This window comes from Brienomyrus brachyistius, chromosome 24, assembly GCF_023856365.1.
Source record: "Brienomyrus brachyistius isolate T26 chromosome 24, BBRACH_0.4, whole genome shotgun sequence".
In the NCBI taxonomy this organism is placed as follows: domain Eukaryota; kingdom Metazoa; phylum Chordata; class Actinopteri; order Osteoglossiformes; family Mormyridae; genus Brienomyrus; species Brienomyrus brachyistius.
This window is the reverse complement of record NC_064556.1, coordinates 3,274,968-3,286,839: the sequence shown is the minus strand read 5'-3', so window position 1 is coordinate 3,286,839 and position 11,872 is coordinate 3,274,968. Positions and strand designations below refer to the sequence as shown.

The following is an 11,872-nucleotide window of genomic DNA, read 5'->3' as shown; positions in this document are numbered from 1 at the left end:
GATATTTGCTTGTGTTTTCTGTGTTTTGGCAGGGGGGGCTTTCGAGAGGAAAATTCCCTTTTTAATACTGAAACTATTAGGAATGATAATGTACAGCAGTGAGATCAGGAGCCTGTATCGAGAAACAGGATGATATGTCGTATTTACAGTCCGGGTTAAATGTACGTGAACAGAGATAAAGTCCATTTAGAGTGAACCTTAAAACCGAAAGGTTAACTGGCTCAGCAAATCCGGCTTTGTGATACGGGCCCCAGGAACGCGATGTGCCTTGAGGTCCGGGTGTGGGGTCTCTCTGGCCGGCCCATCTCCACGTCCTGGAGACATCTGGCCTTGAGAATCAGTTTATTTCCCAAGTGTTCTGACATCTGAGGGATTTATCGCAGTGAGATGCAGTCAGGCATGTGACAACACAGAGAATATAGAATAAACAGTGAATTTAAAGGTTCAAATGATCACGAAAAATAATAAGATTACATGACAGTATAAAGAGTCCTACAAATGGTTAGAATAAGTCCATTCTGCTGTTTTATGACAATAATACCAGTGCCGAACAGTTTAAGTACAGTGCTACAAACGAATATCAGCCCCTTTCCTGATTTCTCATTTTTATGCATATTTGTCACGCTTACATGTTTCAGTTCATCAAACGAATGTAAATATCAGACGAAGATATGCGGAGTAAATACAAAATGCAGTTTTTAAACGACGATGTCATTTATTGTGGGATCAGAGCTATCCAGACCTGCCTGCCCCTATGTGAAAGATTGTAATTGCATTGGTGAAGCGTGACTTACCTGTAATCAACCGCAATTATTGGAAAGCTGAGTTCAATTTCACTAGTCACACCCAGGCCTGATTACTGCCAGACCTGGTCAATCAAGAAATCGTTGATGGAGAACCTGTCTGACAAAGTGAGGTGGGTTAAAAGATCTTTAAAGGAGCAGTACAGTGTGTCATAATCTAAAGAAACTCAAGAACAAATGAGAAACGGTCGCTAACATTTATCAGTCTGCAAAGGGTTCCAGGCTGTTTCTAAGGCTTTGGGAGCCATTATCCACTAGACAGAACTTTTGGGAGGGTTTGTGTCCCGTTGCATCTGCCGTAAAACTAACACAGCATTTCATAAAAAGGACATCATACCAACAGTCAAGCATGGCAGTGGTAGTGTGCTGGTCCGGGGCTGTTTTGCTGGGTCAGGACCTGGACGACTGACTGTAACTGATGGAACCATGAGTTCTGTGATCTACCAGAAAATCCCGGAGGAGAATTTCCGGCCATCAGTTCGTGCCCTGAAGCTCGAATGCACTTGGGATATGCGGCAGGACAACGACCCAAAGCACACCAGCAGGTCCACCTCAGAATGGCTAAAGAAAACCAAGATTAAGGTTTTGGAGCGGCCTAGTCGAAGTCCGGACTTAAATCCAACTGAGATGCTTTGGCAATGACCTTAAACAGGCTGCTCATGCTCAAAAACCCAACAATGTGGCTGAATTGACACAATTCTACAAAAATGAATACATCAAGATTCCTGCACAGCGACATTTAAGACGTTATAGAAATTCTGTATAGAACAAGAAGACATACGGTACCTAATTAATCTTTTTAAATATCTTTTCAAGAGCTCCAATCTCATCATACCGTAGGGTATTAGTAACATTTCTTACCCCAGTGCTCTGTATTACTATCAAAGACAGTGATTTGTACAGCAAACACTACATCCCTTTGTAAAGTTCAGCATTGTGTGATTTTAAAAAGCTTGCATTTTAATGCGATGTTTGCATTTCAAGCAGCAGCCCAAGATTAGCTGCATTGTCAAGGTTGCACAGATTCAGTTTTTAAATAACTTTCTTTTTGCCAGCAGACATACTTCCGTTTATTGTAGATGAACATGTCGTTGAACATGTGAAACTAAGTCCAATAGGGAAGTTCCATGAAATTCGGGGGGGGGGAACCCTGCAGTGATTTGCTGTGACTATTCAGTGCCATTTCTGCTGTTTAAAGGCAGTTTTACTGGTCACATTCGGGCTGATGTTCCAGTCCCTAGTAACTAGCATCTGGCCTTTAGCTTGCTAAAGACATCTTTAAACAGGGTTAATACCCTGTTGTTTATTGAAATTAATGCAAGACATATTTTTTTAATAAATCCCCTATCAGTCATCGAACCACCTATTGCAGTCAGAGTCACTGGGAATTTAGGAATTTAAAAAAAGCTGTATTCTTTGGTCAGGTCTGTGGCTGGACCTAGTGGATACAAACTGTCACCAAAACCCATGTATGAATAGAATAGAATAGAATAGAATCTGTATTGTTATTTTATACTCAATACACAACAAAACTAGGAGATGCTCCTGTTCAGTGCAATGAAAGAAAAGAAATCATTGTGCCGGATAAGAAAATGTCTGAATACCAGCATGGTGTGATTTCACATCCCTTTTTAAGGTGCCTTGACTACGTCCACTAATGTCTTGGCTGCTTGGGGGGTTTCCAGGTACTGTCACTCTGTCTTGTTTAGATTTTCGTCTGTGATTTGCAAGCATTGGGAAATCCAGAGCCCCCCCCCCCCCCCAGAATGAAACAGGAACTATTTTCAGGGTCCTTTGTGTCATGAAAGCCACTATAAATGGGAGATCCATCAAACATTTTTAAGAACCACCACAAATAAGTACGGTTTTATTACAAAGAGAAGTTGCTACAATACGTTGAAATTATTAAGTAAAAGTAATCAATCTGAAATAATTTGTAGAAGACAGTATTTGGGTGCCCTACCATCTGTATGTGTCCACGGACTCCGATCACTGCTCCTCAGCAGGCCTAATACACTATCAATCAATTAATTTTCAATTAAGCACGTTTAAAGATCGCCTGAACTAGTTTCAGTGAAACACTTTCTGATCCCAGAGGAGATCACTGTTTGGCTAATTGGATTAAGGGCGCAGTTCCTGTGATCAGTCTACTTTTGGCATTTTTCTGTATGAACTATATGAGCGTTTTGGAAGAGGCACGAGGTTAGCTGCGCAACATCATGACAATAAAATAAAATGTAATTACAATGTTTTATTTGGGCTGCATAACAGTTCCTGAATTTTTAGTCCGTGTGCCACATGTAGCACTGTAAAATAATGGATTCTATTATTATTATTATTTATTTTATTTTTTTTATTATGTATTTCTTGAGTCCACCAGTGCAATTGGTTTTATTTATATGTATCAAAAATAAAATCAGTGATACGCATGTGAAGACTCTCACAGGTTCAGGCTCCGTGTCAATTGGTGATGCCGACAGAGAGACCAATAAAAATAAAGCGCTGAGTCGAGCCCCCCCTCCCGCCCCCTTTGGGCGCCTTTCCCTTTACGAGCCCATTTAAGCCCCGCGGCCGAGGCAGAAGCCTTACAGTTTCCGCACCGAAGCGAAGCGAAGGAGACGAAACGGACGATGGCTGAGTCTCACAACGAGCCGCTCATCCCGAATCCCGGGGAGCAAACTATCATCAGCATGCGCGACCCCGAGAGGTAGTGCGCCGATCGTCTTACCTTTTCTTTATCATTTCTTATTCAATAACATCAGTTAATTAACATTTGTCATTATAATGATTATTATTATTACTACTACTAATAATAATAATGTGGTGGTTGTTTTTATAAGTGCTGTCAATGGATGATAACAATAATAATATTATTAATAATAATAATAATAATAATCATCTGATATTCTCAAATGTGTAAATGTTCACTGCTTTCCAGTAGTATATTGGAATTATTTAAGAAATATACCGCGTATCATATTTTTTAAACACGCCTAACTCCAATATCCGGATGCCCAAAGAATTCAACTTGCATTAGCGTAAAAAAAAAAAAGTTTACATTAATAACCCACGATGGTTTCTGGGGGATTTTGTGCATAAATCCAGGTGTTTTCGGTTCTGCTTTTGATTCTGAGAAGTTGGTCGCTTCAGAGGAGGCACCTGCCTAGTGACCAGTGACGATGGTCTCGGGAAGTTTTACTTTTGAAAAGAAACCAATGCAATAACATTATAATATTATTATTTTTATTATCAATAATTATAAAATATAACAATAACCTGCGGCTAACTCGGCTTAAACGAATAGTTATTATAATTATCCATATTATCATTATTATTAATTACATGTACAGATATCACGAAAGCTTTTATTTACGACTATTTAAAATGTGAAGCATAATGCATATTTTGGTTTTAAACAGCTTCGGCACACATCCATATAACCAAATGTCACTGTCACTGTTACCACTTTGCCCCAACAGAGATTCCAACCGGAAGGCATTCAAGGTAGCGGGTTTCACCGTGCTGGCCTGCCTGCTCGTCGCCGGCCAGGCGCTCACCGCTTACTTCGTCCTGAGCCAGAAGAGCAAGCTGGGCGACATCGAGCAGAGCAACGAGTCCCTGAGGAAGCAGCTGCTTCACCAGACTGGAGGTGATGCCTTTCAGCTGCCTCTTTGGGAGTGCAGTGTGGTTCGCCGTATTTATTTAAAGACAAACAAAATTCTCGATATGAGGCTGATTCCAGCTTAATGTCTTGAGTGATTAATAAGAACTTACATTTTACTCTGAGTCTTCTAAATTGTATTTTCTGTTTCAGGATCTTCCGGAACCAAGATGATCAATGTTCCCATTCACAGCATGCCCGCGATGGTGTATGACTTGAAGCCGGACAGCGACAAAGTTAGTCGCTCACCTTTTCTCTACTAGTAACTGAACCTGACCACTGGGTGGCAGTATTTCGGGGAAAATAGCTGCAATCAGCATCTGACCACTAGGTGGCAGTATTTCAGAGAAAAAGAATACTGTGACAAGGCTTTGTTGCTTCTAACTTTATCTAAATTCACACAATATCTCGTTTGCATTTCAGGGCCCTTCCCCCATTCCCATGACAGGTATTTCAGCGGCTTCACGCACACACACACACACACACACACACACAAACATGCTCACTGATTTATCGCCGGGCGTGTGTCTGATGTTAAAATCTATTTCTTCGAAGGATTCAAGTGTAAGAACGGCTCCTCCAAGCTGCCGGGTTTCCAGCCTGTTTGCGATGAAGAGGGTAACTATCGGCCCATGCAGTGCTGGAAGGGCTCCTGCTGGTGCGTGGACAGCAATGGGACTGAAATTCCCAACTCTTACAGGCCGGGGAGAGCGCAGTGTGGAGAAGTGCAAGGTAAACTGACCTTCCAAATCTTTTTTTCCTAATCGCAAACCACCCACTTCTGGAGAAATCTCTGCATATAACCGGCAAATATTATATGGCACAGGCAACATATCACCATACCGAACGGCCGTCGGTTGTCTCTCTCTTGTAGCTGTAATTTTTTCGTCTTTCCTTTTCAGGCCTCCGCGATGTAAGGGACACGTACAGCATGGAAGAATTGTCTGGTGATTATTCTAGTCGCTAGTTTTAAATTAAATGCAGTACAAATTATTTTTGCTCAAGAGCGTGAGTATTTATTACAGTCTACCGCCTTTTTTTTCTAGATCAGTAAAAATTGCCAAGCAGTGACAGCCAGAAGCAAACCGCTGTTATCATCTGCAGATAAGAAATCTTTATCCCGAAGCAAAACGTAATCAGCTGAGATCAGCGCTTTAAGCATGTATGACTCTCCCCAAAATCTTTCCGGTGGAAGACATTTTCGAGTTTCTGCAAGAGTACTAACTTCTATTTGATAGACTTTAATTAAAAGCTGACAAAACGTTTTTGGAAACTGGTACAGCATTGTTGAATTAGTCAGTGCAGGTAATATTTTGCACGTGGCTGAGGCCGAGAGCCTTGGTTCTTTATTCCACATTCCATCCAAAAATTTATCAGGCTTTTATCTTCTATTTTTTTAACGATAACTGTTTAATGCACTTTCTGAGGCCTTAGTTCTATCGTGTGGAACAGAATGAGAGGATTATCAATGATTTGGAAAAAACTGTAAGTGTGAAAAGCCTTGTAATGAAATAAACTTCTAAGCTTTTTCTAACAGAGTAAATCTTCTCGACTGTCATTTTGCTTTTTTAAAATGTCAATTTATAAATAATGTGAGCAGGCCTGAGTCTGGAGGAGGGGGGGGGGGCAACTGAAGCCAACATAAACCAAGTAATGGGAATCACAGCGCCTGCTACTGCCTGGTCATGGTAATACAGGTGCACTTATAATGACGGATAATAATGCACCGATCACTCACAGTCTACAGCGTGATCTTTCTGGGCTTCCAGGCAGATTCTCTGGTTAAGTCTCCACAGTTGAGGGCTGAAGCAACATCCTTCTCAACAGTCAGCATTGCAAGTTCACTCAATCGCTCCTGAGGCATGTTCTCAAGTAGTAAACAATTACCATGTGGCAGCATGACCACACAGGCTATGTCAGACTAGTGATGGTGCCCGAAACAGGATTCAGCTTAACTGTATTTCCAGAGTATATTTCACGAAGATGAAATGTCACTGCGTACAATCGATAAAAAGAAAAAAAAAAACAATTTGAAAACAATTTAGCCTGTTATTATCTAGGCAAGTTTCCCCTTTGCGCAGGACTCCCAAGAGGGCGGGGCCTGTAGGGGGCGGAGTTTCCTAGAGGGTGGGGCCTTTAGGGGTGGGGCTTCCTAGAGGTTGGGGCCCCATAGGAGGTGAGGCTACCTAAAGGAAGCAGCCTTGGTGTGGCCACACTGGTTCCACTGGTTCCACTGCCCTAACAACCACATTAAAACATTAATATGTATGAAAAAAGGAAATGATTCAGAACATAATGTTCTCTCATAAAGAACAGAGACACCAATCCACCCGAACACGTCTCTGATCACGGCGATTGCACACTCTCAGGGATGGGGGGGTTGGGCGGGGATCACAGCCCCCGGCTTCAAAGGTGTGAGGCTACGCTGCTACGCCAAGCCAACCGTCATAACTATTTTATATTCCCCCCCCCACACACACACACACACAGATCCTCGGTCATAAACATGAGTGCCGCACAACTCCAGGGCTTCTGGTTCAAATAACAACCCATGGTCTTTGACCTTCACCGTTTCACTGCAATAGCCGTGTAGCACAGCTTCTGTGGAGAGGAAGAGTTGAAAATCCATAACTTGTTGAAACCCAGTACGGACTGAGCGGGTGGTTATAACGTGATCACTGCCCAGTGCTCCTTTCATTAGCGTTAAAAACTTGCAGTGCGACTGACACCCAACCCCATGCAAAGCAGCGGCGATGCCTGGGTGGAGGAAAGTACCAGGAATCATCTAAAGATCTCAGATGCAGCTTAACGGGGAGGAGGACGAGGAAGGGTAGGAATCACAGCCCCTACCTGGAAGGTCGCTTAAAACCAGCGACCTTCCGTTAAGAATAAGAAAGCTGCAGGTTCACATGCCATTGTTGCCCGACTGATTTCACCATCGGGCCCTAGAGCCAGGCTTGTAACCTGCAGGGGATGGCTGACCCTGCTCTCTGAAATGTGCACCGCTTTGGACAAAAAGATACGCGAAATAAATAAATGTAAAGATTTAATGCTAATCGACAAACGGGAGAGTAAGTGTGGAAAGAGAAGGCCGAGAGGTTGGGCGAGGACACACTGCAGGAACGTAAACGTCATAATAACAGTGTGTGAACATTGTCATATTAAGGTTCGGGTTTACAAGACCAACGCAAGCTGTGTTTGTACAGAATCCTGTTTCCTTGAGGAGATTTGCTTCACAAATGCTTTGCGTTTTGGCTACACTGTGCTTGAACATTCACTCTGTTACTGTCAGCTGCGGTTAACCCCGACTGAATGGAATCGCCTGTTACTGTCAGCCATGGTGTAACCTGACTGGCAATCGTCAGTGCCAGCTGACACCGCCCCTCTGCTCTGATTGGCAGGCGTAGTTAAGGGTTAAGGCCACGAAGAGATCTCTCCAGTGAAGAATAAAGGTATTTGTTACACGTCCACCTGTGAAAGATGCTATAATGGGCAAACTGGGATATGAACCTGGAAACCACAGTGCATCTAAATGGGAATTAATGCCAGCATTTCTTACAAATGCGATGCTACATTGCGCGAATCTTCAGGACCTGACCAGACGCTACTTATTTTGCTCGACTGTATTTACTAATTTTATCCTCTATACCCACGGTCTTACAGGGTCACGGGGGGGTGGTCCGGAGCCTATCAGCAGGGAATAACCCAGGATGGGGGGGGCCAACCCATAGCGGGCTCCAATTCAGCTTAATGTGTTTTTGGCGAGAAACTGGAGTATTACATAAAAAAAATGCATATGATCAAAATTTAGATAATGCCGTTCAACTTTAATACACGTAAAAGTGCTTACAATGCAAAAGCAAAGAGCAAACCGCAGAAGGCATGCAGACGGACACGTGACAGTCAAAAGCCGTCGGCCAAAGGTATAATGTGACGCGGACGAGGCGACGCTGCTCGGAAATTGCCGGAACATCCCCGCATTCCAGGCTGGCGGCCTCACAAGCGTGATCTGCTAAGGGCATCAAGTGCGGCAGTCAGAGAGACCTGGCTTGCGAACATCTTTGTCCATTACGCTAAGTGCTTATCTCTAATACTGTAACAGCGAGGACCGGTCTTCTGAGTAGTGCATGTGGGGGGGCGGGGGGGGGCGATAAAGGCAGATCGATTCCCCTCACTGATCGCCATTCACGGCGATCTGCTGTTCCCATGGCGATGGAACCCAAAGCTACGTCCCATCTCTCAGCTCTCAAACAGAAATACGGGAAAAGCCCTAAGACCGCCACCCCCCCCCCCCCTTCGCCCCAGCCTACCCCACCCCGCTTACTTCCTGACCCAGGTGAGGCCCTCTGAGCCACACACCTCCTCTGCTCCAATGCAGCGATACAAGGCATCAAGCAGGGATGATTGTCCCGATCGCTTAATGAGTACGTTTTGGTTGTCACTAAACAGAAAGTGTCTAAACGTAAATGTAATATGGATGTAGATAAATCCGGAAGTGAACTCAACGCCACACCAGACCACATTCAGAAAACTAAATAAATAAAGCCAGTCTGGTTTGCTACTTTGCATTGACCGTGTCCCTTGTTTTAAGTGAAAAGCATTCCTGTATTATATATCTTTATATTTTCATAGTGTATGAGGTCGGGGGAGGGGGGAGTTTTTTCCAGTTGACGGATTTTTTCCAGCATCAGTACAGAAAGGCATAGTTACGCGTTTCCTGGTTCCTTTTTCCCCCCAACAGAAAAAAAACATCATTTTGGTCCTTTCTTGAGGGACTGAAAGTAATCTTTCAGGGTTCTCTCGATGTTGGGCACGTCGAAGTTTTGTGCAACGTACATCCCAGTGCAGGCGCCCAGTACGACGCCCAGGATGGCGGAGGACCGGAGCCTGGACACGATGTAGCCCGCCACGAAGCCCTTTAGGAACGGCGACTCCAACAGACTGCCACCCTGTCAGGACGCAGATAATCCAGCAGGGGGCATGGTGGTTAACAAACAAAAATCTTTAATGATTTTAAATGAGTAAATTGGCAAGTTACTTTAAAAAAACTATTATAACACAGTAAGAATAACAATAATAATTGAATATCCTCTGGTCCTGTAAGAATATGATAGGCCATCCATCCATCTCCTGAAACCACTTGCCGTGTTCGGGGTCACCAGGAGGGACCCAACAAGGGGCACCGACCCATCGCTGGAGGCTAGATATCATAGCAGGTAACTGACCTGGGGGATCCCTGCCTGCACCTCATTCTCAACCTTCTTCTGAATGTCTTCCAGCTGGTCTTTCAGAGACGCAAGATCTTTCAGCTGCTTCAGAGGATCCTAGTAGCGGAGGCAAAAGTGCCGACAAAAGATTAACTCGTCTTGTGCAGCCAAACTCCTGAGTTACTGTCACCCGGATGAGAAAATGAAACGTTTGCAAACGAAGTTATTTACTGGTGCACCGGTGTGAAACTTTCACTAAGAAAGCGGCAGACGTCGAGCGACCTTTTAGGGGGTCCATATGCACGCCGATATGCTGTTTAGATCGTATACAGGAACCGAATTGGGAAGCGAAATCAAGCGACAAAGCAGCAGGTCATACAAAATGTCTCTTTCCCGTCCCTTCATATAATACTGCTTACTGACTGCATGAAGCCTTTCAATCAATCCGCGAGAAAATAAATATGAACATGCCGCTTATTCAATGCGCAAATGAAGCAAACTGAAATAGCTGCATAACTTGTGTTTTGCTTCCGGTTTTATCGCCCTCTTTTGCTGTCTTACCGCATTATAAGTCGCATTCGCCCGAAAACACTGTAATCCGGTCTGCAAAGTGTGATCAGAAAGGTATAAAAGCACCGGCATAGTGAAAATACAATCAGTATCACCCCTGATAGCTGGAGTGCCCTTTCTACATGTAAATACTCGGGAAGATGTTCACCTTGTCATTCGCCATGTTTATTGGTAAGGCAGGGAGTGAGCGCCGCTCTGCGCCGGAGGAGCTGCGCACCACAGCGGCGCCGCCAGCCGAGTCTCCCCGCACACAGCGCGACTGTTCCACCCTGCCGTTCGTTTCTGTTCTTAAAATTAAAATGGACAAAGTGTCTTTGGTTAATCTATTTCTAATCACAACAATATAGAAACCGATTTTAATTTAACTTGAAGAATTTTAAAAGGATAATTTTCTACTTTTTGAAATAGAAAATTCCTGCTCTTATTAAACAATGTATAATGACCATCGTACATCCTGCACTTGATAAGCGGCTAGGTAAGATTATTGATATACACAATATTTTGCTAGGCCTATTTTAGGAGGGTATTTATATTTTTATAATATCTGTAGTATAATACAAGAATATATCAGATAATCATATATGCCTGCACATACAGTTATATGAACTGTCATTATTGCCAGTTTGGAACTTTGGGCTGAAATGCAAGGAAAGAGGATATTGGATTTCTGGAAGAAATCAGGAAGTTTGAAATGGCGTAGAATGTCTACATTAACTGCATAAAAATATGATTTTATTTTTTGAGAAACACCCACATACAGTCTAAATCCATTTGAATTGAATTATCTGTTAAGGACATGATTACAATGTAATCACTAAACAATCACATCATTTAGCGAAATAAATGAGGGAATGTGACAGATAGTAAGTCGGTAAATTTGTTTCACTTCAGTTCACGTTCAGAAACAAAATGACAGTCGTTAAAGCGGTGTAAGTATTCGTAACACGTTTTATTACCAAACACCTCCACCAAGTGATTATTACTATTACTTCTGCGCTTAGGAGTAACGGTAATAAATCTCAGTCCTTGCTGATGAGCTTGGATTAGACCAGAGAATGCAGTCTGGTTGGTCTGTGCAGAATTCGGAAGCGACACATCGATCCTGAAGCTGGACTTTTCTCCGCTCAGCAGCAGAGAACAGAGGCAGGTTCTGCAGGTCCGATAGGGGAGAGTATTCTGCATGGACCTGTTTCCTCTTCTGTCTGGATTCTAACTGGAAAGATCTCATGTAAAGGAGACTGGTAAATGTCAGCACGCCACAAACAGTCTGGTGTACTGATACCTAAACATTTTGTAATACCATCCAGCTAGATGATGCTTTAAACTATTAAAGAGTAGCCAAGTATTTACCAAAGAAATCTTTAAAATATTATGCAAAATAATTTCTTTGTGTTGCCTAGCACATCTTATTAGCAAAAGCCTGTATTAAATGAAGAAATGTTTTTTATTGTTAATACATTTCCTATTGGATTCATCCTTAAGTTCCTCTCATCTCATAACACCCAGCAAATATGAAGTTTAGTATCTCTCAAATTTGAAAGAATTGTTTGGTATTTACCGAAAATATGTAATGAGTATTCTGTAACATGGGTGCTACATATCCTGTATGCCCGACTGTAATTTTTCCTTGA

The 11,872-nt window shown here is 42.9% G+C and overlaps 2 protein-coding genes across 3 annotated transcripts; one reads left to right on the top strand and one right to left on the bottom strand.

The window, feature by feature from the left end:
• The first annotated feature begins 3,351 nt into the window (after window positions 1-3,351).
• On the top strand, window positions 3,352-6,007 carry LOC125719938 (testican-3-like). The gene is made up of 7 exons (XM_048994848.1): window positions 3,352-3,510; window positions 4,283-4,452; window positions 4,618-4,700; window positions 4,888-4,912; window positions 5,020-5,196; window positions 5,367-5,411; window positions 5,511-6,007. Exons 1-7 carry the CDS (start codon window positions 3,434-3,436, stop codon window positions 5,516-5,518), a joined length of 585 nt encoding a protein of 194 aa, XP_048850805.1. The 5' UTR covers window positions 3,352-3,433; the 3' UTR covers window positions 5,519-6,007.
• A 2,263-nt stretch (window positions 6,008-8,270) lies between these two features.
• Window positions 8,271-10,523, bottom strand: LOC125719939 (SLC35A4 upstream open reading frame protein-like). Of its 2 annotated transcripts, none has more exons than XM_048994850.1 (3): window positions 10,390-10,523; window positions 9,690-9,788; window positions 8,271-9,413 (listed from the first exon to the last, which is right to left on the bottom strand). In XM_048994850.1, exons 1-3 carry the CDS (start codon window positions 10,402-10,404, stop codon window positions 9,216-9,218), a joined length of 312 nt encoding a protein of 103 aa, XP_048850807.1. In that variant the 5' UTR covers window positions 10,405-10,523; the 3' UTR covers window positions 8,271-9,215. The 2 variants fall into 2 exon arrangements, with proteins under 2 accessions (XP_048850807.1, XP_048850806.1); XM_048994849.1 differs by lacking the exon at window positions 10,390-10,523 and adding an exon at window positions 10,233-10,383.
• Window positions 10,524-11,872: the final 1,349 nt, after the last annotated feature.